Source organism: Pelophylax lessonae (assembly GCF_965119305.1).
Source record: "Pelophylax lessonae genome assembly, chromosome: 4".
In the NCBI taxonomy this organism is placed as follows: domain Eukaryota; kingdom Metazoa; phylum Chordata; class Amphibia; order Anura; family Ranidae; genus Pelophylax; species Pelophylax lessonae.
In genome coordinates this window covers 427,247,743-427,274,553 of record NC_138771.1, presented here as the reverse complement: position 1 = coordinate 427,274,553, position 26,811 = coordinate 427,247,743, and the positions used below count along the sequence as shown (strand labels likewise).

At 41.3% G+C, this 26,811-nt stretch overlaps 1 protein-coding gene across 4 annotated transcripts in view; it reads right to left on the bottom strand.

The window, feature by feature from the left end:
* Window positions 1-23,056, bottom strand: part of LOC309554896 (protocadherin-10-like) — a 151,564-nt gene extending 128,508 nt beyond the window's left edge. The window contains exon 1 of one of the 4 annotated variants that reach the window (XM_082256629.1): window positions 20,330-23,056. In XM_082256629.1, the coding sequence (XP_082112755.1) occupies window positions 20,330-22,813 (2,484 nt within the window). In that variant the 5' untranslated portion in view covers window positions 22,814-23,056. The remainder of the gene's footprint in view (window positions 1-20,329) is intronic. The other 3 variants (XM_082256628.1, XM_082256626.1, XM_082256627.1) reach the window with 3 other exon arrangements.
* Window positions 23,057-26,811: the final 3,755 nt, after the last annotated feature.

The following is a 26,811-nucleotide window of genomic DNA, read 5'->3' as shown; positions in this document are numbered from 1 at the left end:
CAAGGTTTCAGGTGTTAATGGGGATCAGGTGTGTTAAATTTGGTGTTATCTCTCTCACCCTCTAATACTGGTCCCTGGAGGTTCAACATGGCACCTCATAGCAAAGAACTCTCCAAGGATCTGAAAAAAAAGAATTGTTGCTCTACGTAAAATGGCCTAGGCTATAAGAAGATTGCCAAGACCCATAAACTGAGTTGCAGCACAGTGGCCAAGACCATACTATGGTTTAACAGGGCAGGTTCCACTCACAACAGGCCTCATTGTGGTGGACCAAAGCAGTTGAGTGCACATGCTCCGCGTCATATCCAGAGGTTGTCTTTGGGAAATAGACACTTGTTTTCAGCAAACTGTTTGCAGGATTTCTTGTGCATTGTCTTTAGAAGAGGCTTCCTTCTGGGACGACAGCCATGCAGACCAATTTGATGCAGTGTGTGGCGTATGGTCTGAGCAGTGACAGGCTGACCCCCCACCCCTTCAACCTCTGCAGCAACGCTAGCAGCACTCATACTTCTATCTCTCAAAGACAAGCTCTGGATATGGCGCTGAGCATGTGCACTCAACTTCTTTGGTCGACCATGGCGAGGCCTTTTCTGAGTTGAACCTATCTTGTTAAAGCGCTGTATGGTCTTGGCCAATGTGCTGCAGCTCAGTTTCAGGGTCTTGGCAATCTTCTTATAGCCTAGGCCATCTTTATGTAGGGCAACAATTCTTTTTTTCAGATCCTCAGAGAGTTCTTTGCCATGAGGTGCCATGTTGAACTTCCAGTGAACAGTATGAAAGAGTGAGAGCGATAACACCAAATTTAACTCACCTCCTCCCCATTCACACCTGAGACCTTGTAACACTAACGAGTCACATGACACCGGGGAGGGAAAATGGCTAATTGGGCCCTATTTGGACATTTTAACTTAGGGGCGTACTCACTTTTTTGCCAGCGGTTTAGACATTAATGGCTGTGTGTTGAGTTATTTTGAGGGGACAGCAAATTTACACGGGTATTCAAGCTGTACACTCACTACTTTCCATTGTAGCAAAGTGTCATTTCTTCAGTTTTGTCACATGAAAAGATATAATAAAATATTTACACAAATGTGAGGGGTGTACTCACTTTTGTGAGATACTGTGTGTGTATATATATATATATATATATATTTTTTTTTTTTTGTGATATTGGACAGCTCCTTGATAACATGTAAAGGCAGTTTTAATTATAGCTCTTTGCAATCTCTAAAGTCTAGTTATAGATGTTCTTTTAGTGGTTCTTGAAGAAGAGTTTAATGAAAACTCCAGAAGACAAAGGGGGCTTCAGTGAATTGCAACCAATTAAATTCTTTTTTTACTTTTCCCAATGCAGGCTAAAGTAGTAAAAATAAAACCTATTACTTTAAATGGGCAGCTGCTCTACTTTCTCTCCTGCCTTGGTTTTCATAAATCAGTCCATCGGAGTCAGAAAACCGGCTGGTTTTTCCCTTCAAATGCCACTAAAATGAACTAATTGGATGCAGCTAACAATCCATCTGTCTGACATATTATCAGCATTGGCAAGGTTGTGAAAAAAAATTACATACATGTCTTGGAATTTATTAGCCCACAAATGTAACATCTTCTAAGCTAGCCTTACTTTTCATTTAAATAGAAAATGGTCAGGCTGTACCAAACCGGTTCGTTTTTCCATCACATTGCTTGTTTCTTTGGAATTGACCACAAGGGAAAAATCTGTCTGCCAGCTTAACTGTGTCCATATTAAACGGAACATTTGAACTCAACTTTGCAGCTTCTCCAGCTTTCTAACACTTTAGTTGAAAGGCAGCACAGAATAATATCAGTAGGTTTCATATTGATTGAAACTCAAGGCATTTCTGGAATCTCCAAAGGCAGGGAAACTTTGTACATTTACAATTATAATAACTGCCAAAAATAGCAATGGCATGCAGTAAAAAATAAACCCAACTGAAAAAAAAAAATACAAGATGAACTAGATGTGTTAACTGGTGTTACCCAGATAATGATTTGACTGATTAAATAATTAGAGGAAGTTCATTAGTACCCATTATTTGTATTCAGATTGTATTGGCATTATGCATATTACAGGAAGGCAGCACAATACTGTCATTAACTCCATTATGTGCCAACGGAAAACGATAGAATGAGTCCAACATTCGATAAGAATTGTAGTTACATTTTATAGGACTCTGTATACATTCTTCTCCAAAATCATTACCGAATCATCATTAATCATAATCAGATATTCCATTTTGTTTATGATATCTTGGTTGGGAAATAGATTTATGTAGGTCATATGAAATAGATCTAAGTAGGTCATGGCATTTACTATTCTGCCAACCTGCCCACTTTAATAAATCAATCTGCTGTTTGACTAGATGTCTACTGGGAAACAGTGATATCAATGACGACCCTGATTGTTACGAGTGCTGATCACTAGAGGGGATTACTTAATGGCATCAGTGAATGTCTCAGGATCATGATGTGCCATTGGATGACTCATAGACCGACAAAGGCTCCTAAACCTTTTTCCGTTCCAATTCAAAGAGGGGTTGGAAAGGAATAATGCAAGCGTAACATGAAAATGCTACAATAAAACCGTCTTAGATGATGCACCTCTCTCTTTGAATGGCTCAAGCAGATAGTCCGATTCTGTAAAACGAAATATTTCACGCCAGCCAGTATCTTCCAAATGTCCCTGACTTTGAAAAAAAGTCCCAGCCCATTTCAGTTGCTGGCTTCAGGCCCACAGCAACCTTGGCCACATATATAAAACAAAAAAAAAAGGTATCTGCACAATAAAGAGTCATGTAACAAGAGGCTACAACCTCACTCAGAAGCCTTGGTATTAGCTATTAAAGTTGACATCTAGTTATATAAAAGACATTATACACTAATGCAGCTATGTACTCGTGAATATATCATTAACCACTTCAGCTTTGGAAGGTTTACGCCCCTTCATGACCAGGCCATTTTTGCGATACGGCACTTCGTTAACCGGTTAAGGACCGCCCGCCACAGTTACACTGCGGCAGGCAGCCCCTCCTGCACGAACTAACGTAGGTATACGTGGGTCGCATGCCTGTAGCTAGGGGGCGAGCACGCCCCGCTGGCGGCGCGCACCTGCCCCCACTCGGCAGTGGGGGCTCTGATGCACAGAGCAGGCGGCTCCGATTGCCATCTGCCACCCGTGATCGCTCCCCGCTGAGAGAGAAGAACGAGCAGCTTTTGTACACACAGCTGACCGTTCTATCTGGAATTATCACAGAGCTCCTGTGATCCTTCTATGTAGGATCACAGGTCTCTATGGTCATTTCACAAGCCCCGCCCCCTTGCTCACATTTAACCCCTTGATCACCCACAGTGTTAACCCCTTCCCTGCCAGTGTCATTATTAGTAACAGTGCATATTTGTAGCACTGATTACTGTAGTAATGTCACTGATCCCCCCCAAAAGTGTCAAAAATTAGGGGTCCGATCTGTCCGCCAAAATGTCGCAGTCCCGCTAAAAATCGCAGATCGCCGCCATTATTAGTACAAAACAATAAAAATGACATAAATCTTTCCTGTAGTTTGTAAACGCGATAACTTTTGCACAAACCAATCAAAATACGTTTATTGCAGAAACAAATTGGCCTAAAAATGTATATAATTTTGATCTTTACATTTTTTTTTGTTATGTTATATAGCAGAAAGTGAAAAAAATTGTTTTATTTTTTTTTTTTTTCAGAATTGTTGATTTTTTTTTGTATATAGCGCAAAAAATAAAAATCGCAGAGGTTATCAAATATCACCAAAAGAAAGCTCTGTTTGTGGGAAAAAAGGAAATCTATTTGATTTGGGTACAGCGTCACACGACCACGCAATTGTCCGTTAAAATAACAGAGTGCCGAATCGCAAAAAAATGGCCTGGTCATTGTGGGGGCAAATCCTTCCGGTCCAGAAGTGGTTAATTTAACTGACAATTGCGCAGTTGTGTGATACTATACCCCAAAAAAAAAATGGATGTCCTTTTTTTCCCCCCACAAATAGAGCTTTCTTTTGGTGGTATTCGATCACCTCTGCGATTTTTATTTTTGCGAATTTGCGGGGAATTTGTTTTAATTTTTTTTTTTCAAGCAACAGAGTTGTTTTAAAATGTGTATAAATCCTAATGATGAACTCATGTTATCTGCTTCCTTTTGGTATGTTAAATATTATGTACATTATTTTTCTTTTATCTATTTGCCAAGTGCAAAAAAAATGCCAGTTGATCCTGCCAGAACTCCAATGCTTTCCAGTGCCCTTTGCACTCTGCATTGTAGTCTCAAGTAGAATTATCAGCCCTGATCAGTCCATCTCTGTGGGCTAAAAAACACCTCCCTCAAATATAATTTAAGATAACAACACTTCTTTTTCAGTACAGTATAGAGAAGGTACAGTGAGTGAGCGTTGTCACCCTAGCACAGGGAATGTCTATATACAGTATGCCTAGCACAGGAAATGAGTGTATATATATATATATACACACACAGTATCTCACAATTACGTTTTTGAAAATATTTTATTATACCTTTCATGTAACAATACTGAAGAAATGACACTTTGATACAATGTAAAGTAGTGAGTGTACAGCTTGTATAACAGTGTAAATTTGCCGTCCCCTCAAAATAACTCAACACACAGCCATTAAAGTCTAAACCGCTGGCAACAAAAGTGAGTACACCCCTAAGTAAAAATGTCCAGATTAGGCCCAATTAGCCATTTTTCCTCCCCGGTGTCATGTGACTCGTTAGTATTACAAGGTTTCAGGTGTTAATGGGGATCAGGTGTGTTAAATTTGGTGTTATCTCTCTCACCCTCTAATACTGGTCCCTGGAGGTTCAACATGGCACCTCATGGCAAAGAACTCTCCAAGGATCTGAAAAAAAAGAATTGTTGCTCTACGTAAAATGGCCTAGGCTATAAGAAGATTGCCAAGACCCATAAACTGAGTTGCAGCACAGTGGCCAAGACGATACTATGGTTTAACAGGGCAGGTTCCACTCACAACAGGCCTCATTATGGTGGACCAAAGCAGTTGAGTGCACATGCTCCGCGTCATATCCAGAGGTTGTCTTTGGGAAATAGACACTTGTTTTCAGCAAACTTTTCGCAGGATTTCTTGTGCATTGTCTTTAGAAGAGGCTTCCTTCTGGGACGACAGCCATGCAGACCAATTTGATGCAGTGTGTGGCGTATGGTCTGAGCAGTGACAGGCTGACCCCCACCCCTTCAACCTCTGCAGCAACGCTAGCAGCACTCATACTTCTATCTCTCAAAGACAAGCTCTGGATATGGCGCTGAGCATGTGCACTCAACTTCTTTGGTCAACCATGGCGAGGCCTGTTCTGAGTTGAACCTGTCTTGTTAAAGCGCTGTATGGTCTTGGCCAATGTGCTGCAGCTCAGTTTCAGGGTCTTGGCAATCTTCTTATAGCCTAGGCCATCTTAATGTAGGGCAACAATTCTTTTTTTCAGATCCTCAGAGAGTTCTTTGCCATGAGGTGCCATGTTGAACTTCCAGTGAACAGTATGAAAGAGGGAGAGCGATAACACCAAATTTAACTCACCTCCTCCCCATTCACACCTGAGACCTTGTAACACTAACGAGTCACATGACACCGGGGAGGGAAAATGGCTAATTGGGCCCTATTTGGACATTTTAACTTAGGGGCGTACTCACTTTTTTGCCAGCGGTTTAGACATTAATGGCTGTGTGTTGAGTTATTTTGAGGGGACAGCAAATTTACACGGGTATTCAAGCTGTACACTCACTACTTTACATTGTAGCAAAGTGTAATTTCTTCAGTTTTGTCACATGAAAAGATATAACAAAATATTTACACAAATGTGAGGGGTGTACTCACTTTTGTGAGATACTGTGTGTGTGTATATATATATATATATATATATATATATATATTATTTTTTGCACTATAAACAAAAAAATTCCTACAATTAAAAAAAAAAACATTTTTTCCCCTTTCTGCTATAAAACATATCCAATAAAAAAAATCTAATTTCTTCATTAATTTAGGCCAATATGTATTCTGCTACATGTTTTTGGTAAAAAAAAAAATAAATAAAAATCCCAATATGCGTATATTGATTGGTTTGCACAAATGTTTTAATGCCTACAAACTATGGGATAGATTTCATTTTTTTACTAGTAATGGCAGGAATCAGTGATTTTTAGTGGGACTGCGACATTGCGGTGGACAAATCTGACACTTTTTGGAGACCATTGACACCAATACAGTAATCGGTGCTAAAAAAAATGCACTGTCACTGTACTAATGGCACTTGCAGGGAGGGGGGTTAACATCAGGGGCGATGAAAGGGTTAAATGTGTTCCCTAGGAGTGCTTGATAACTGTGTGGGGGGTTGCTTTGACTGGGGGGAATACAGAGATCCGTGTCCCTGCTTAGCAGAAACACAGGATCTCCATCTTCCCCTCTGACAGAACGGCCTTGTTAACATAGGCAGACCACCGTTCTGCCTCTCTCGGAAACGATCGCCGGGTGCCCACGAACATGGGCCTTGGAGATGGCTCCCACTATGTCCAATCACAGGGGGAGTGGGACGCCGGCGGCCCGCATGCGTGCCCCAGACCCGGAACAAAAAATGATGTACAGGTACGTAATTTCGCGCTGACGGGCCACAGTATATATGCGTGGGGTGGTCCGGAGGTGATTAAATATTTGAATTTGACTTTCTATCAGAAAATTGCAATTCCCTGTACAGCAGCACTCAGGCTGTGAGAGTGAAAAGCAGCACAATGAGCCAATCAGTTGTGCTGCAATGTAAGGAGTATGCTGATAGGAGGAGAAAGCATAGTGATAGAGGGATGATTTTAAAAGTGCGCTGCTTTTCTTTTTAGAATTAATTCACACACTGAAGGAGGAAAAGACCTATAACTGTTACCTAAATGCAAACACAAATGCAAATCTGATGGCAGGAAAACACCTTCTTTATATGTATTTAGCTGTTTGGTGTGTATCTTTAAATTTAGCAGCATAAAATTGTAGGAATATGAATTTAGATATATTGAGTAGACCCAATAACTTTAGCATAGTTGCACAGTTTGCAGTTTTTTATTGACAGCAACATTTCGCTGTAGGTTAAGCACTGCTTTAACACCAATTAATCAAATCAGCATGCCGCTATCTATATGGTGCCCTTACAGAAACAGAGACATATTCCCACTTTACATGTACCAATTAGCAACTAAGGAGTTGTAATACTAATTTAAAAAGTAGGACATCAGAAAAGTAATTGATACACTATAGATTCTCATATCCCTATTATTTCCAAAGCTAGTCTGAAAAATCTATTCAGTAATAAAAATAATATATTTCATTTAAAGCGTAACTCCACTTTTGTTGAGGAAAAAACATTCCCCTATGGGTGATCCATGTACATTACAAGGATTTTAACCACTTCTGGACCGGAAGGATTTGCCCCCTTAATGACCAGGCCATTTTTTGTGATTTGGCACTGCGTTATTTTAACGGACAATTGCGCGGTCGTGCGATGCTGTGCCTAAATAAAGTTGATGTCCTTTTTTCCCACAAATAGAGCTTTCTTTTGGTGGTATTTGATCACCTCTGCGATTTTTATTTTTTGCGCTGTAAACAAAAAAGGGCGATAATTCTGAAAAAAAAAAAAAAAAAACAATTTTTCACATTCTACTATATAAAATTCCCCAAAAAAATTTAAAAATCTAAATTTTTTAACGTTTTAGGCCAATTTGTTTTCTGCTACATATGGTAAAAAAAAAAAAAAAAATCGCAATAAGGGTATTTTGATTGGTTTGCGCAAAAGTTATTGCATTAACTAACTACAGATAAGATTTATGTCATTTTTATTGTTTTTTTTTTTCCACTTGTAATGGATGCGATCTGCAATTTTTAGCGGGACTGTGACATTCCGGCAGACAGATCGAACCCCTAACCGACATTTTTGACAATTTTGGGGGTACCAGTGACATTACTACAGTAATCAGTGCTAAACATATGCACTGTTACTGTAAAAATGACACTGGCAGGGAAGGGGTTAACACGGTGCTTGATCAAGGCGTTAAATGTAAGCCTAGGGGAGTGTTTCTAACTGTATGGGGGCTGGGCTTTTGAAATGATCACAGAGACCTGTGTTCCTATATAGAAGGGTCGCAGGCGCTCTGTCATCATTCCAGAGAGAACGGTCAGCTGTGTTTACAACAGCCGACCGTTCTTCTCTCTCAACGGGGAGCGATCACTGGTGCCCGGCGGCAATCGGAGCCGCCGGCCTCGTGCATCCGAGTCCCTGTGGCAGGCGTGTGACCGACGTAGAGCTACGCCGGTTCGCGCAGGAAGGGCCAGCCTGCCGCAGTAAAACTGCGGCGGGTAGTCCTGAAGAGGTTAACAAACTTTTACAATTGCCTTTTGTTCTTCTGAAGAAGTCCCTGTTTGTTACTCTGTGCCTCTGTGCTGAGTGAGTCTAATGGGAGTGGTTTCATAATTTTCTATCAGCTGTGGCAGCTGCAGGGCTCTAATGAGGATAGCTGCTAGGTCTGCATTCCTTTAGACGTGTTCTTATTGGGATTATCTCACCAAAAATGACATTTTTGTTGCAGGGGATGGCAGAAATCTGAATTGTATCTTAGTGCAGACTTCTGGGAAAATTGGTGAGCCAATCACACAAGCAGGAAATTATGTTTCTGGGGTGTGGTCAGAACACATTCTGTGTACAGAACAGCTCCAGGCAGCCATATTGCATTGCATTTTCAGAAAATGACAGCGGCTGCAGACAGAAAAGGAAAGGTAGTTTTTAATAACATTCAATTACAGTATGACTTGTTTCGCAATCGTATACGCTATATTGTTTTTTTCCCCCACGAAAGTGGAGTTACCCTTTAACAATGTAACACAATAGCATAATAAATCAGGCTTAACTAATTGCTCAGATCCCTTAGCTTCAACCTGTGAAAATGTTATTATTACTTTAATACTGCTGATCAAAAATTAAAGTAAAATCAAACTTCGTTAAGACAGCTGGCAAATTAAGTAAGGAAATAAATTACTTCTTGACCCCCTCAGTGGCAGTCAGATTAATTTCCTGCATTAATTAATCCACTGATGAGTCCTATTAATTACATCTGGAGATGGCAATTCTAGTAAGAAAGACACCCAATCCAGGTATACATTCACCTATATCGTTAAATCATTAGCACCTCCTTCAGCAGAGAATTCAATATCTAGGTAGGGAAGACCCCCCATGTACGCTGGGGATAAATGGTTTCTTTTCATATGTAAGTGGATGCCACCTGTGCAGGTGGACAGCTTATGTCATAGTCCTTTAATTAGCTTGACGTTGCCTAGTTATATATACAGATCACGTTACTAATATGACATAAACAACAACAGTGCGCAGTTTCCCATGGCAACCAATCACAGGTCAGTTTGTTTTTATGAATGGAGCTACACTTGACCAATTAAAAATAAATGATGGAGCGAGATGACACACTGCACAATTTTGAATTATAATAAAGTCACAATGTAGGAATCTGTGATGGAACGCAGAGACCTAGGGATAAGGGAAAATCCATTTATTGTAGAAAGATACTGTGAGCAATTAGAGCAATGTGTCAGAGCAGGTGATGCTAGCTGCTGGCTTGTTAAAGAGAAGCATGTCCAACTGATATTGGAGCTGTCCGTGGTGCTGAAAACCGGAGGCCAGTATACATACTAACAGGTGTTATATGGTAGAGCAGGACAACGCTTCATATTAAATGTTTCCAGTGTGTGTGTTATCATTTCGCATTTTGATGTCATAATTAACCACTTCTATCCCGAGTCTATTCTGCCACTCCTCTTCTACATGTAAAAAATCATCTTTTTTTTTGCTAGAAATTTATGCAGAACCCCTAAACATTATATAGTATCTTTTCTTTTTTTTTCTTTTTATTTTTGTTTAGCAGAGACCTTATTTTAAAAAATAGCGGCCGTTGAAACTTTTTATGTCACACGGTATTTGTGCAGCAATTTTTCAAATGCCTTTTTTTTTTTTTTGGAAAACATAAATTTAAAAAAAAAAAAAACACTAAAGTTAGCCCAATTTTTTTCTATGATGTAAAAGATGATGTTACGCCAATGCTACAAGCTTTAAAATTGCGCATACTCATGGAATGGCGCCAAATTTTGGTACTTAAAAATCTCCATAGGCAACGCTTTCGGAATTTTTTAACAGGTTACCAGTTTAGAGTTAAAGAGGAGGTCTTGGGCTAGAATTGTTGCTCTCACTCTAACAACACCATTGAACACCATTTACATATGTGGGCACGACGAATGTATGCGTTTACATCTGCGTGTGAGCACGCTGGGATGAGGTGCTTTCAAAAATATAAAATCTTTTTTTATTCAATTTTTTTTTTTATATTTTTAATCTTTTCCTTAAATTTTTTTTTCATCACTTTTATTACTATTACAAGGAATGTACACATCCCTTGTAATAAGAATAGGCCATGACAGGTCCTCTTTATGGAGAGATGTGGGGTCTATAAGACCCCACATCTCTCCTCTAGGCTGGAATGACTGAGTTAAAAAAAAAATCTCAGCCTTTCCAGCCAAGTCTATGGCAGTATTTACAGGCCAGACGTGATGTCATAACGTCATGCCCGGGCTTCCAGGCATTAAAATAAAATTAATTTTTTTTTATTGTTCATTTTATTTTATTTTTTTATATTCTTACACTTTACCTTTATTTTTTTTTTGTTTGTTTTTTTTTATCACTTTTATTCCTATTACAAGGAATGTAGACATCCCTTGTAATAGGAATAAGGCATGACAGGTCTTCTTTATAAAAAGATGTGGGGTCTATAATTTTCTTTTTATAGTTCATTTTATTTTATTTTTTATATTTTTACACTTTCCCTTTAATTTTTGTTTTTAGAACTTTTATTACTATTACAAGGAATGTACACATCCCTTATAATAAGAATAGGGCATGACAGGTCCTCTTTACGGAGAGATGTGGGGTCTATAAGACCCCACATCTCTCCTCTAGGCTGGAAAGACTAAGCTCAAAAAAAAAATCTCAGCCTTTCCAGCCGAGTCCTCGGCAGTATTTACAGGCCGGAAGTGATGTCATAACATTGCACCGGGCTTCCGAGAGTGAACATGACTGCCAAGGACCATCTCTATGGTGAACTCCCACCGGCGGATTCCTTCTCCAGCTCGCCGATCGCACAGGCGAGGCGGTAGAAGCATCTCCTGCCGTCTGTAAGAATGATCAAACGGCTGAACTGCCACCATGATTGTTCTTACGGTGCAGGAAATCGCCGGCTGTAAAAGATGATATCTGAATGATGCCTGGCATCATTCAGATATCTCCACTCAAAGTCCAGGACGTCATATGACATACTTGGGCTGGAAGTGGTTAAAATCCATCCTCAAAAGGACTTTATGAAACGGAATCAATAGAAAAATGCTAATAGGTGTCTTGCTGGAAAAGGTGATCATGTGTAAGGTTGAACAATGCTAATACATCATTAAAAAACAAAGACATTGCCCAGGAGCTCATTACCAGCCAGGAGATATAACCAAAGTCTTTTATTGCCTTCTCACCCAAGTTCAAACCCTAGCCTGTGGTGACAACTTATTACTGCTGAGCAGACACACACATGCATGCACAATCACTGTATTACTCAAAACAAAGACCCGCATTCTATAAAAACCAATGAGAAACAACATTTTACTATTCAGGGGACACCAAACTGGCATATCCAACTAAAAACATAGACTACACATTGACTTTGTTTTGAATCTGCCTGACAAAGCTGTGAAGCAGAATAGTATATAATACATATATACACTGATAAGCCATAACATTACGACCACTGACAGGTAAAGGGAATATCTCGTTACAATGGCACCTGAAAATTGGTGGGATATATTAGGCAGCAAGTAAACATGTTGACCATGAAGTTGATGTGGCAGAAAAAAATGGGCATCACAGTTTGTTGTGTATGGGTCTGTGAAGCCCATGGTGTCCCATGTCTACAGTTTAAAGCTTCTACAATGGTCACATGAAAATCAGAACTGGACTATGGAGAAATGGAAGAAGGTGGCCTGGTCTGATCAGGTTTTCTTTTACACCATCTGGGTGGCCGGGTGCGTCAGCCTGGGTAAGAGATATAAGAAGGTAAGTCGGCAGAGGCAGTGTGATGCTTTGTGCAATTTTCTGCTGGGAAATTTTGGGTCCTGCCAATTATGTGGAGGTTACTTTGGTGTTCATGCCTCAATGGGTCAGGGCTGTTTTAGCAAAAGAGTGCCATATTCAATATTAGATGGGTGGTGATAATGTTATAGCTTATCTGTGTGTTTGTGTGTATATATATATATATATATATATATATATATATATATATTCAGTATATAAATTTTTTCAGTATTTGCATATAATCTTTTACAAACCCAAAGAATATACAGTAAAACCTTGAACTATTATTATATCACTAAAACAGCGCCCCCTAGATGCTGTTCCTATCTGTGAATTAGTGCTCAGCTGCTGCTCTCAATTCTTGGTTGTCCCAAAATGAGTCTATTAGTTATTGTTGAGGCCCTAGCCTAAAGTGTCTAAAAAACTATTTTCATTCATAATGCAAACAGAAAATAGTGCAATCAATGATATTTTGAAAACTGTTCACTAAAAAAAAATATATGTCCAATAAAAGTCCATGCAAAGAATAATGAAGTCTTCTATTCCACCATCTGTGAATTAGTGATACATGCTCTTAAATAACTGTGCTCCACTTATACGCTGTGCTTCACCACCTAGTATATTAGGGGGCCACTCACCAGAAGGCTTTGGGCCACCAGGACCCTCATCGCTTATCAGGGCCGGGACAAGGGGTGGGCAGGAGGGGGCAGTTGCCCTGGGCGCAATGGTTTATTGCAGGGATGGGGGGACGCCTTGACCCTAACCCTAAGGGAAGGGGGGAGGCACAGTTTGGCATCCTTGCCCTGGGCGCTGGATGACCTTGACCCAGCACTGCCACTTATATGCTGATTCCTAAATTGGATTTGTAGTATACATCCACTTCCCTATTGCTTGCATCCAATATTAACCACAGGTATAACCCAGAATAAAAAACAATAATGGGGTTATCGTGCAATACTTTTTTTAAAAGTAGTAAAAAATGAAAGCTGATGCACTCATATTTTTTTGTGCCTAAAGAGTCACCCACTATGCGGAGCCTATTTAAAATAATCCTTGCCCCCGCTCGTCTCCCTGAGCCTGCGTGCGTTCCACCTGAGCCGGACGTGACGTCAGTAAAAGACCCGCCACTGGTCAGATCTCAATGCATTTTACTGAAGGTGTCATCAGGAATTTCAATTGTTTCTTATAAGGAAATTCACTTTGATATACCAGTGCTTTGGATTGTTTCTTATAGGAAATTTCACTTTGATATACCAGTGCTTTGGATTGTTTTTTATAGGGAATTTAACTTTGATATACCAGTGCTTTGGATTGTTTTTTATAGGGAATTTAACTTTGATATACCAGTGCTTTGGATTGTTTCTTATAGGAAATTTCACTTTGATATACCAGTGCTTTGGATTGTTTCTTATAGGGAATTTAACTTTGATATACCAGTGCTTTGGATTGTTTCTTATAGGAAATTTCACTTTGATATACCAGTGCTTTGGATTGTTTCTTATAGGGAATTTAACTTTGATATACCAGTGCTTTGGATTGTTTCTTATAGGAAATTTCACTTTGATATACCAGTGCTTTGGATTGTTTCTTATAGGGAATTTAACTTTGATATACCAGTGCTTTGGATTGTTTCTTATAGGAAATTTCACTTTGATATACCAGTGCTTTGGATTGTTTCTTATAGGGAATTTAACCTTGATATACCAGTGCTTTGGATTACAAGCACGTTTATGGAAAGAATTATGCTCGCAATCCAAGGGTTTAATGTATTTAAAGGATCAGACATCCTAACAATTAGATTTCATTTCCATGGAAAGTTTGGTTAGCTAAGTGGCTTGTCTTTTTCTTACATTTCTTGGAATCTCCATTAATAGGATTTCTGTGTTATAGCTTTTGGATTTCATCCGCTAAGGGTTACCATACACAATTTGATCTGTCTATACGATTTTTGTACACTGAACTTTAGATATACCAAAACTATGCAATGTGAGGACCTTCCTGATCTATCCAATCGATTTGTGTTCAGTCAGGCACTGTTTCATATGCACTACATAGGTAATGTTAATGGTAGATCTAAAGATTATACAATCAGATTGAATAGGCCTGATTCACACCTATGCACGTTGCAGTTAATGCATATTCCAGGGGCATTTTTCAATACACGTTTATGACCCATTGAAGTCTATGGAACCAAAAACACAACCTGCTGGTCCCTGGCCCTTTTAAAAAAAAAAAACACAGATGTGAATAGGACTCATAGGAAACCATGTTAAATGGACTGTAGTGTGTTTCTGCAAAACTAAAAAAACACTAAAAAAATGCATAGGTGTGAACCAGGCTTTAAACTCCCACTTTTTCTGCTATAACAGGCATGTTCCTATTCCTAAAATTGCATTCCCAACACTATGAATTCAAAATATTAAAAGCAGTATAGAATGCTTTTATCAAAACTGCAGCATTGGGGACCTGTGTCCTAGATACATAAGAAACAATGAGATATTTAAACTCTACAGCACCTACCCTCAATTTAAATGTCAGTTTTGGGTGGCCTAATCTTTAAACTATATTGCAATATATTTTTCCCATATTAGGTGATGACATTACTAACTTTTTATGGGTCTTCTGTAATAAAACATATGTGAGTAAAAAGGTGATTAATAAACAATACTGGTACTTTGTCAAGAATTATACACCAGCTTAGGCTGTCTATTCTAATTGCAGCTAGGGTGTTTTCTTGGGATATTGCGCCATCTGGTGTCCATCTGATCGAATTACCCCTCTCTTATTTTCTGCTTGCCTTTGTGTTTGATATGCAGCATTTAATAGACGCCAAGCGGATCGTAATAAATAAGATAATAAGCGGGAAATCAAGGCTTCCTTTCTAAAGCTACAACATATGGAACAGCTGTGATACTCGAACCCTGGCACTGTGTGGTGAGGAGTCCATTTATTTTTCACCAACCTTATGCCTTCCTTCCAGATATCATTAAATGTTACTTCCAGCTGGATTCATTGTTGTCACAACTGTCAACGGCATAGTTTAAAGATCTATTCTAGTGCTAATAGGAGCCCCAGGGAGTTGTGGGATACTCTCCTGAGCCACAGGTTGTGTCACTGGACTTGTATGTGACAGATAAGAAGAGACAGCCTGGGCTAACCTCCATTCTGAATTGTGACACCTAGAAACCAGAAGAGACAGGTATACTTAGCATGTGTCTGCATATGTCACATGACCTGCCACTAAGTATGGCCAATCTCTGCTTACATATTATCTATAGTCTACTGAAGGATCTATGGTATAGCTCCTATACATCCTCACTCTGTCCAATGCAACACTATATGATAGATAGATAGATAGATAGATAGATAGATAGATAGATAGATAGATAGATAGATAGATAGATAGATAGATAGATAGATTCTAAGCACTCCACCTGTATCTATGCAATAGCTTCTATACATACATATGTACAATGCAACAGTATATGTTGAAGCTATAGATGAATAAATAGAAAGATATATATATATATATATATATATATATATATATATATATATATATATATATATATATATATATATATATATATAGATATAGATATAGATATGTATATATATACACACACATATACATATACACACACACACACAGGACATACCCCAGGTCCATGTTCACCTCCTGTACTCATGTTATAGCTCCTATACCTACTCATTTTGCACAATGCTACACTGTGTGTTAGAGCTATGGATGAAAATGTAAACAGAAGATAGATAGATAGATGCATAGCATGTATGATATCTATCTATCCATCTATCTGTTTATCCATTTATAGCTCCAACATATACTGTAGCATTGTACAGAGTGAGTATGAAGCTATTACATAGATACAGGTGGAGTGCATAGACCTTATCTATCTATCTATCTATCTATCTATCTATCTATCTATCTATCTATCTATCTCTCCAACATATAATGGTGCATTGTACAGAGTGAGTATGTACCTGATCTATCTATCTATCTATCTATCTATCTATCTATCTATCTATCTATCTATCTATCTATCTATCTATCTATCTATCTATCTATCTATCTATCTATCTATCTATCTATCTATAGAAATATACCTATGACATACCCCAGGTCCATGTTCACCTCCTGTACTCATGTTATAGCTCCTATACCTACTCATTTTGCACAATGCTACACTGTGTGTTAGAGCTATGGATGAAAATGTAAACAGAAGATAGATAGATAGATAGATAGATAGATAGATAGATAGATAGATAGATAGATAGATAGATAGATAGATAGATAGATAGATAGATAGATATGCACAGTGGCATATGGATGGCATACATACCAGGTGAATATGCATACATCTATGGTATAGCCCCTAAACACCTTCACTTTGCACATTACTACAGTGTACAGTATTTTGGAGCTTTAAATGGATGGATAGACAGACAGACACAGACAGAGCATAGCATTATTATCAGATGAGTACAGAATGATATAGAAGACACCACCAGGCATATGCATGCCACCTATGTTAAAGTCCCCCCAAAAAATCTTCCCTTTGCAGAATGCTACAGTGTATGTTGGCGCTATAGATATAAAGATGACAGATGATGCATAGCACTGATATTAGACTTATCTAGTAGAAGGTATGTGTATGCCACCTGTGCCCTAGACACTGAGCTGTAGTATAGCCCCAAGTGTGGCACTGTAACCTTGGAGCACAATAGCCCAGCAGAGCTTTCAGCTCACTAATACATATTGCAATCCATTGATTCACCCCAGCAGGCACACACTGGTGCTTTGTTAATCTAGAGAGTGTCTGTATAAAGAAAGACATATGTGGCCCAGCTCTGGCGCTCTGCATAGTAATGGGGTTCTTGTCTCTCCCCCCAGCCCTGCTGAAATTCCAGCTAAAGCAGATAATACAGTGTTGTTGGAGCTAGCAGGAGGGAGAGCAGGATTTATGGGCACACTGATCAGTGATTCACAGCTCTCAGACACTGATTTCATGTGTCACACGTAAAGGCAATGACAACACAGCCATCGAAAAAGATCCATTCGGTCCATCCTGAAGGACGCCCTTGGAGTTAGAACAGAATAATTGTAAGACATAAATTACATACACAGGATTGAAGCAGAGGACAGGGAGAAGATATTCCATAAAGCTAAAATGCCCTTGGATGCTTATGAGGAATACATGAGTAGGATGCTCAATGCACTTACCCCTTTCCTCTCCCAAGGATTCTCTGACTGCTGATGATCAAATGGAAACTATTCCAGCCTACATTGGCTAAAGCTGCCTAATGTATTCATTTATTTTAAGTGTTGCATCAACTTGAAAAGTAGCCATCATGATGTTCTTAGGTTCCCACCTGAACGATCTGAAATGCATTTTCAGAGGCGCTTTTTATCGCTCAACATCAAGACTCCAATTATATTCAGTGGTGCCCATTCACACATGAGCGTCCTGTCCCTTGATGCTTGGCAATCCAGGCTCAAAAAAACTACATGACCTGCTTTGGGGCAAAGTCACATGTTTTTGATCCCTATAGACTTCAATGGGAGCACTTGAAAAGCATGCCTTAAAAATATATATATTCTCCAGCTCACTCCTTACAGCCAAATATCATAGGTAAGGTGCTGTGGTGAACTGATGGATGGCACCATCAACAAAGTTCATAAGCAAAGTGATCACTGGCACACATCAAGTGAGTCTTTTATTGGGCATCATAAAAGGAATGGGTAATGTTAGACTAGCTAGTACATGTCTGGTCATCCCAGCCACAAGAGCTGGAGGATGGACCCTGTGGGTGGATAAATTTCCCCTTATAGGTTCACACTTGAGCTTCCTCAATCATTTATGGAGAAATATTTTGTGTGCGTATATATATATATATATATATATATATATATATATATTTAATGTTAGTACACACGTTTTTCAGGCATCTTTAGACTTGAGCAATGTTTTGGGGTCTCGGGGACCCCAAAGACAGGGGTCCCCTGAGGTTCCAAAACATAACTTTCTTATATATATATATATATATATATATATATATATGTATATATGTATATATATATATATATATATATATATATATATATATATATATATATATATATATATTTAATGTTAGTACACACGTTTTTCAGGCATCTTTAGACTTGAGCAATGTTTCGGGGTCTGGGGAACCCCAAAGACAGGGGTCCCCTGAGGTTCCAAAACATCATTTGCTTTTATGGAGGTAAATAAAAGATGTATTTGATATACTTGAGCAATGTTTTGGGGTCTCGGGGGACCCCAAAGACAGGGGTCCCCTGAGGTTCTTAAACATAATTTGCTTTTATGGAGGTAAAGAAAAGATGTGTTTGATGTTGTGGGTGTGCCAGTGATCGATTTGCTTATGAAAAACATGTGTAAGGAGCATTTTCTCAGAATTTCTCGCCTCTCTTTCTCCTAGTAATTAGCTTTAGATTGGCTAAAACAAAAAAGCCTGAAAAGCGTGCGCACATTCATAAAATAACACACCCAAAGCACTCAACCTCAAATGTGAACCTAAAAGTGGGGGTCATTTATCTACCCACTGCTCTTTATATAGGCTGGGATAACCAGACTTGTACTAGCCAGCCTACCATTAACCCTTTCCTTGCACATGGATCTGCATCAAAGGCTCTCCTACTCCCGAGGCTGATGCTCTATAAATGCCCCATTCTGCTTTAAAAGTAGCTTATGTACCTTTTTGAGCTTTAGGGTCCATGCACACTGGTTTAAAAAAATGCCCAGTGCTCTTGGCAGAAAAATAATGCTCATTTTGAGCATTTAGGAGCCTTTAGAAATTTTTATCTGCCAGAAAGCCACTCTCAAAATAAGTTTTTTTTTTCTTGCTCTAAACCTGAGCTTAAAATATGCCTCTAAACTACTTAATGTGCATGGACACTTAGGATAGCATTAGTTGCTTCTACAGGCAAAACGCTAAAATCCTCTAGGAGCAGCGTTTTTATTTTTTAGCCAGTATGCATGGACCCTTAGGTGTCCAGCTACAGGCGCCTGAGGCTTATGTATAGACAGGCACAATTTAAAATCAGTGGATTTTGGTTGTTGGGTTATGGAACTTCAAGCTACAAAACACACAGGTGTAAATCAGGGCTCCGCTTCTGAACATGCCTTTGTAGCTCCATGCAGGGCCAGGACAAGGGGTGGGCAGGAGGGATGGCTGCCCAGGGTGTAATAGTTTATTTCAGAGATGGGGGCACCCTGTGCCAGTTGCTTCTGTTACAAGACTGACAGGAGTAGTGACAGTGGAATGGCTGCTAACCCTAAGGCATGGCTGCTAAACCTGTGGCCCTCCAGCTGTTGCAAAACTACAAGTGCCATCATGCCTCTGCCTTTGGGAGTCATGCTTGTACCTGTCAGCCTTGCAAAGCCTCATGGGACTTGGGGTTCTGCAATAGCCGGAGGGCCACAAGTTGAGCACCCATGCCTGAAGGAAAAGGATGAAGTTTGGCATCTTTGCCCTTGGCGCTGGATGAACTTGTCCCAGCACTGGCTCCATGGCCACCCTTTCCTACTAAACCCATCAAAATGCTGGATGAACTTGTCCCAGCACTGGCTCCATGGCCACCCTTTCCAACTAAACCCATCAAAATGCTGGATGAACTTGTCCCAGCACTGGCTCCATGGCCACCCTTTCCTACTAAACCCATCGATATGCTGGATGAACTTGTCCCAGCACTGGCTCCATGGCCATCCTTTCCTAATAAACCCATCAAATGCTGGATGAACTTGTCCCAGCACTGGCTCCATGGCCACCCTTTCCTACTAAACCCATCAATATGCTGGATGAATTTGTCCCATCACTGGCTCCATGGCCACCCTTTCCTACTAAACCCATCAATATGCTGGATGAACTTGTCCCAGCACTGGCTCCATGGCCACCCTTTCCTACTAAACCCATCAAATGCTGGATGAACTTGTCCCAGCACTGGCTCCATGGCCACCCTTTCCTACTAAACCCATCAATATGCTGGATGAATTTGTCCCATCACTGGCTCCATGGCCACCCTTTCCAACTAAACCCATCAAAATTTACCTCATTGACTGTATTGTTCACAGCAGGGGGGTTCTGTCCTCCTTTCCCCTGGGCTGGCTTTTCTGGTATCTTCTCATTGTTCTGGGTGGTGGAGTTATAAGGTTTTAAAAACATAAAATCGCTTTTAGCCGATTCTGGAGTCAGGCAGACCTTATAACAGTAGTTTTGGGATCCACTCCCTGAAGACTCCATGCAGTTGGTCTGGACTTTATTACCAGAGGAGATCTGCAAGTTGATGTTGGAGTTCTTGAATACATCTCCTGACGCTCCAGACCTTAAGCAGCAACAGGTAGGCAGGGAACACTTGTAATCCTGCAGTGACAATCTGTCTTTGTGACATTTAATGACTGTGAGGACAATTATAGCCACCAGGAAGGTAAAGGAGACAGATCCAAGGGAGACTATTAAGTAGAGGGTTAGGGAAGAGGTAGAAGAGGGGTCTGAGTTTAAAGGGAGATCATTGAGTTCTGAAGGGGTCTCAGGGATGCTGTCTACCACAGTGAGGACTATGGAGACTGAGGTGGATAAAGGAGGTTGACCATTGTCCCTGACTTGGATGAGAAGTCGGTGCTTGGTGGCATCTTTATCCCCCAAGGAGCGTATAGTCCTGAGCTCCCCAGTGTATAAGGCAATGCTGAATAATGTAGTGTCTGTAGCCTGCAGGATCTGATAGGAAAGACGTGAGTTTTGTCCAGAATCAGCATCCATGGCTGACACCTTGCCCACCAGGTAGCCGGGATCAGCAGACCTAGGGATGACATCGGTGGCTACAGAGCCATTCTTTGGTAAAGGGGACACAATAACGGGGACATTGTCATTTTGATCCAATATAAAGACATTGACAGTGACATTACTACTAAGAGGGGGGAAGCCAGCATCCTGAGCCTGCACCCTGATCTGAAAGTTCCTGATCTGCTCATAGTCAAAGGAGCGCAGGGCATAGATGTTGCCACTGTCCGAGTTTATTGAGACATAGGTAGAGACTGGCATCCCCTGGATCTGACCCTCCATGATGGCATAGGACAGGTAAGAGTTCTGATTGGCATCAGGGTCCACAGCAGTCACTGAACAGATGGAAGCGCCCGGCGGGTTGTTCTCCATCACATACACTGTATAGGAAGGTTGGAGGAAAGTGGGGACATTATCATTGATGTCAGTCACCTGGACATTAATGATCTTCTTGGTCATCAGAGGTGGTAAGCCAAAGTCCCTGGCACTGATGGTGATATTATACTCAGACACAGCCTCCCTGTCCAGGATCTCGGTGGTCACCAGGGTGTAATAGTTCTTATAGGAAGAGTGCAGCTGGAAGGGGACGTTTTTGGGGATGTCGCAGTTGACGTCCCCGTTGTCCCCCGAGTCTCGATCCATAACGCTGATGACAGCGATGACAGTCCCTGGAGGAGCGTCTTCCATGACAGGTGTGGACACCGAGGTGAGGATGACCTCCGGGGCATTGTCATTAACATCCAGCAGGTTGACCAGCACCCGGCAATGCACAGCCACAGCTGATGGTCCCCGGTCCTTGGCTTGGACATACAGTTCGTACAGATTGGACTTCTCATAGTCCAGAACCCCTTTAACCCGAACATTCCCGGAGCGGGGCTCCACCATGAACAGGTCCCTCACCTTCTGAGGGGCATGGCCGCTGAACGAGTATTCGATCTCCCCGTTGGTGCCCTCGTCCAGATCGGTGGCATTGAGCTTGAGGACCAGGGTGCCTCTAGGCACGTTCTCCTGGAGGCTCACCCTATAGAATGTCTGGTCAAATGTGGGCACGTTATCGTTGGCATCCAGCACGCTGATGATGACCATAGCTGTGCCAGAGCGCTCAGGTACCCCTCCATCCATGGCAGTCAGTAACACCCTATGGGTCTTCTGCTGTTCCCTGTCCAGGGGTCTCTCCAGAACCAGCTCGGCGAATTTACTGCCATCGCTCCGACTCTGGACCTCCAGGGAGAAGAAGCCGTTGGGGCTGAGCTTGTAGGTGCGCAAGGAGTTGGTGCCCACATCGGGGTCCTGGGCGCTCTCCAGGGGGAAGCGGGCACCGGGAGCCGCCGACTCAGTCACTTCCAGCACGTAGTCATGCCAGGGAAAGCTGGGCGCGTTGTCATTAATATCCAAAATCTCCACCTCGACCCTGTACAGCTCCAATGGGTTCTCCATCACCACCTGCAAGTGTAAGGAACACACCGGCTGGAACTCACAAACTTCTTCCCGGTCTATCTTCTCATTGATGAACAGAATCCCGTTCTCCAGGTTGACCTCCAGGTGCTGCTTGTTGCTTCCAGAGACGATCCTGAATCGGCGAGTTGATAACTTAGAGATGTCTAAGCCCAGGTCCTCTGCGATGTTCCCAACGAAAGCCCCGTGCTCCAGCTCCTCCGGGACGGTGTACCTGATCTGGCTGGAAGCTGGCACCAAGCAGCAGGTAAGAAGAGCCAGGTAGACCTGGCCAGACCGCAGCCTCATCCTCCAACACATCTTCACTCAGCACCGGTCAGATCGAATCAAACTCTACAAATCCTCCCTTCTTCCCCCTCCAGATCCAGCCAAGATCTCTTAATCCAATCTGATAGCAGAAAATCGGAGCCTCTTTGCTCAGTGTGAGGATCGTGCTACATGGACTTGGCTTTCTTCACTAGACTTTCAACAATCCCCCATCTCACCCCTCCCCAACTATTTTCATTTTACAAGGGGAGGGAGGGAAGGAGCCAAATTCACATTTCAGCTTCTGTATTGGTGGACAGAGACAACTAAGAGCTGAGCTTTACAGCTGTTCATTAACCCTTGGAGCTGCCAGGGCTATATCAAAGGAGGCATGAGCACATCCCTGTAGACTGCTGCTTGGCAGCTATTGCCTATTGCCGACCTGGGCTCAGGTACAATGGGATTTATTTACTAAAGCTGCCGGGGAGTGCAAAATCAGGCTCACTTCTGCATAGAAACCAATCAGCTTCTAACCCCAGCTTGCTCATATAAGATTTGCAATAAAACCTGGAAGCTGATTGGTTTCTTTGAAGAAGTGAACCTGATTTTGCAATATAAAGCTTTAATAAATGAACCCCATTTTGTCCTCATCGGTATTGCACAGACTTAACCCTGACATCATTGCCTGTTTTTGCTACACCTCAAATGCTATTGATCAATCTCAATAGTATAATCAATTATTTTAGCCACATCAACTAGGAACACTGGATGGGGATTTACTAAGGCTGGGTTCACACTCATGCAGCCATGAGTCCCACTGGGTTAGTAAATGAACCCCATTTTGTCCTCATCGGTATTGCACAGACTTAACCCTAACATCATTGCCTGTTTTTGCTACACCTCAAATGCTATTGATCAATCTCAATAGTATAATCAATTATTTTAGCCACATCAATAAGGAACACTGGAGGGGATTTACTAAGGCTGGGTTCACACTCATGCAGCCATGAGTCCCACTGGGTTAGTAAATGAACCCCATTTTGTCCTCATCGGTATTGCACAGACTTAACCCTGACATCATTGCCTGTTTTTGCTACACCTCAAATGCTATTGATCAATCTCAATAGTATAATCAATTATTTTAGCCACATCAATTAGGAACACTGGAGGGGATTTACTAAGGCTGGGTTCACACTCATGCAGCCATGAGTCCCACTGTACACTGGTTCAGGTGTAAATCAGGTCTGATTTTTTTTGCCTGAATCCACACCTGAACGGAGCCAAAGACGCACAGGACCCTTTTCCAATGCGAACCGCGGCCGCCCCAGAGCTGTGTGAACCGGACCCATTGAGAGTCAGTCACAATCGCCTGTAATGCAAATTGGTTGCGGAGAAACCAAGCCTAAAGCCCCATACACACGATAAGAAATTCGGCCGGGAAATTTCGTCCGACGACCGATCTGCCGATTTTCAGATTGTTAGTATGGTGCTTTCGACAGCCGACTCCGACTTTTTGGCTGACAAAATCCTGATGTGCAGGCTATAAAATGTTTGTCCTCCGTCAACACACGTCCGATTTTCGTCTCATTAGTACAGATTTAGACGGGGAAAAATCTTATGAGCAAGACTAGGCATGCTCAGAGACGAAAGAACACATACAAAGCAATCCAACACATGACATGACTTCTGAAGTAGAATTCTGTGGTATGGGAAAATTCGTATGAAAATAACCTCTTCACTTTCCACATCAGACTAGCATGCCACAAAAAACGGATGACAGATTGTTCGATAATCTGATCGTGTGTACGGGGCTTCAGTAAATGAACCCCATTTTGTCCTCATCGGTGTTGCACAGACTTAACCCTGACATCATTGCCTGTTTTTGCTACACCTCAAATGCTATTGATCAATCTCAATATTATAATCAATTATTTTAGCCACATCAATTAGGAACACTGGGGGGATTTACTAAGGCTGGGTTCACACTCATGCAGCCATGAGTCCCACTGTACACTGGTTCAGATGTAAATCAGGTCTAATTTTTTGCCTGAATCCGCACCTAAACGGAGCCAAAGACGCACAGGACCCTTTTCCAATGCGAACCGCGGCCGCCCCAGAGCAGTGTGAACTGGACCCATTGAGAGTCAGTCACAATCGCCTGTCATGCGAATTGGTTGCAAAGAAACCTAGCCTAAAACTGGTGCACACAGAATCCAATGCAGCTATGCATAGTAACCAATCAGCTTCTAACTTTAGCTTGTTCACTTAATGCTTTGACAATAAAACCTAGATTCTGATTGGTTACTATGCACAGCTGCATCAGATTCTGTGTGCACCAGTTTTCGTAAAAATCAACCCCACTATTGCAAAAAATGTCTTCTGGTAATTGTATGAGGTCGATATCTGTCATAATAGTATTTAGTATAGGAATTCCTTTATTTAGCATATGCATTCCTTTTTTTTTTTTTTTTAAGTGCAATATTATCCACGCACACTTTCTAGAAACTGACTGTTCCATAGTGCTGGGTGCTCTAATGACCATAGGCTGGAAACCGTGGATGGTCAAAGTAAAGAAATGTCATCAGCACCCCAAAGATTCCTCAAAAGGGTCAAAAGCTTTATTTTTGTGGTCACATGATAAACATACAGCAATGTTTTGGGGCCACAGAGGGCCCCTTTGTCAAGTATTTCTTCACTTTATTTTTTACGCTTTTTTTTCTTACTGAGCATTTTTACAAAAAATGGGTGTACTTGTGTGCAGCTATGTTGTGCTATTGAGTGCTATAAGACTACAAAACTAAAAACTTACAAAAATAATAACACTCTCTAAGTGTCCAACATCGCATGTGATTCACAGCGCACTGCTCTGCAAGTCACATGCGGTGTCTATGCATTGCAAATTCAGCCATACAGATTGTATGGTTGAATTTGCGTCGCATTCAGGCCAAAGTCACACAGGACCCTTTTTTTGTCTGTAACAGAATCGGATTGCATGGGTGTTCACACCTATGCGATCTGATTCATGTCCGATTTGACAGTTTACCTTGCGATATGTGAACTGATCTGGGTGTGTCGGTACCCCTCAGAGTCATGTGACTTCCTCAGAGGGATATCCCCTTGAGGAAGCCACATGACACTGTGACGTAACGCGTAGGGGAGGGGCCGATCTGTCATCACGCCGAGGCATGCATTGTGAGCATACCGTGGAAATACTGTCTGGTTGTCTTATACCCGCACTGTGAGGACTGAATGCTTTTTACAGTTTGGTGCACTCTAAGCACCAGGAAAATGTGAGTGTTCTTATATTTAGTGTTTAATAAACCGGTTGTTTTAAAAGATAAAGCACTATGTCCAGCTTTCTCACTTTATGATTTGGGCATATAGAGATAAGTGTAAGAGAGAAGGAGGATTCTAAATTCAAGATTGCCACCAAAGGAGTGAAACCGTATAAAACAGATCCCCAGAGAGGGACAAAAGAGCATTTAGACCATCTTATCCCCCAGGTGAGGGTACATCGGATGAGAGGATTATCATTAATGTATGTGAATGATTGGAGCACATAGTGGTGAACACTAATTAAGAAAGCAATCGTTTGGATATGTGAACACAAGCCTGCTTTCATGAAAGATTAAGCATTCGCAAGCGAATTCATACCTAAGGACACTTTATGGATTGATGCATTGTTTGTTTTGTTTATGGTATATATGGTTTGATATGATATGCTGATTCAGAAAATTGCTATGCAAACAGATTTAAAGGGATACTAGCGCATTAGCATTTGGGAGCGCGGGACCACTTTGTAATATAATTTTGCACAATGCACCACGCTGCTTTGAGATGACATAAATGACATGACACTTCAAATAATGTTAGGAGGGGGGGGGGACAAGTAAGCAGTGTGAAGCACTGAAAGGTGCATTGAACTGCGACGTGCCATAGCTGGCAAGGTCAATAGTCCTAACCCTTAATGGTCAGGGCCAGGACAAAGGGGAGGCAGGGGGGTGGCTGCCCTGGGAGCAATGTTTTTTTGAAGGGTTTGAAGGGATGGGGGT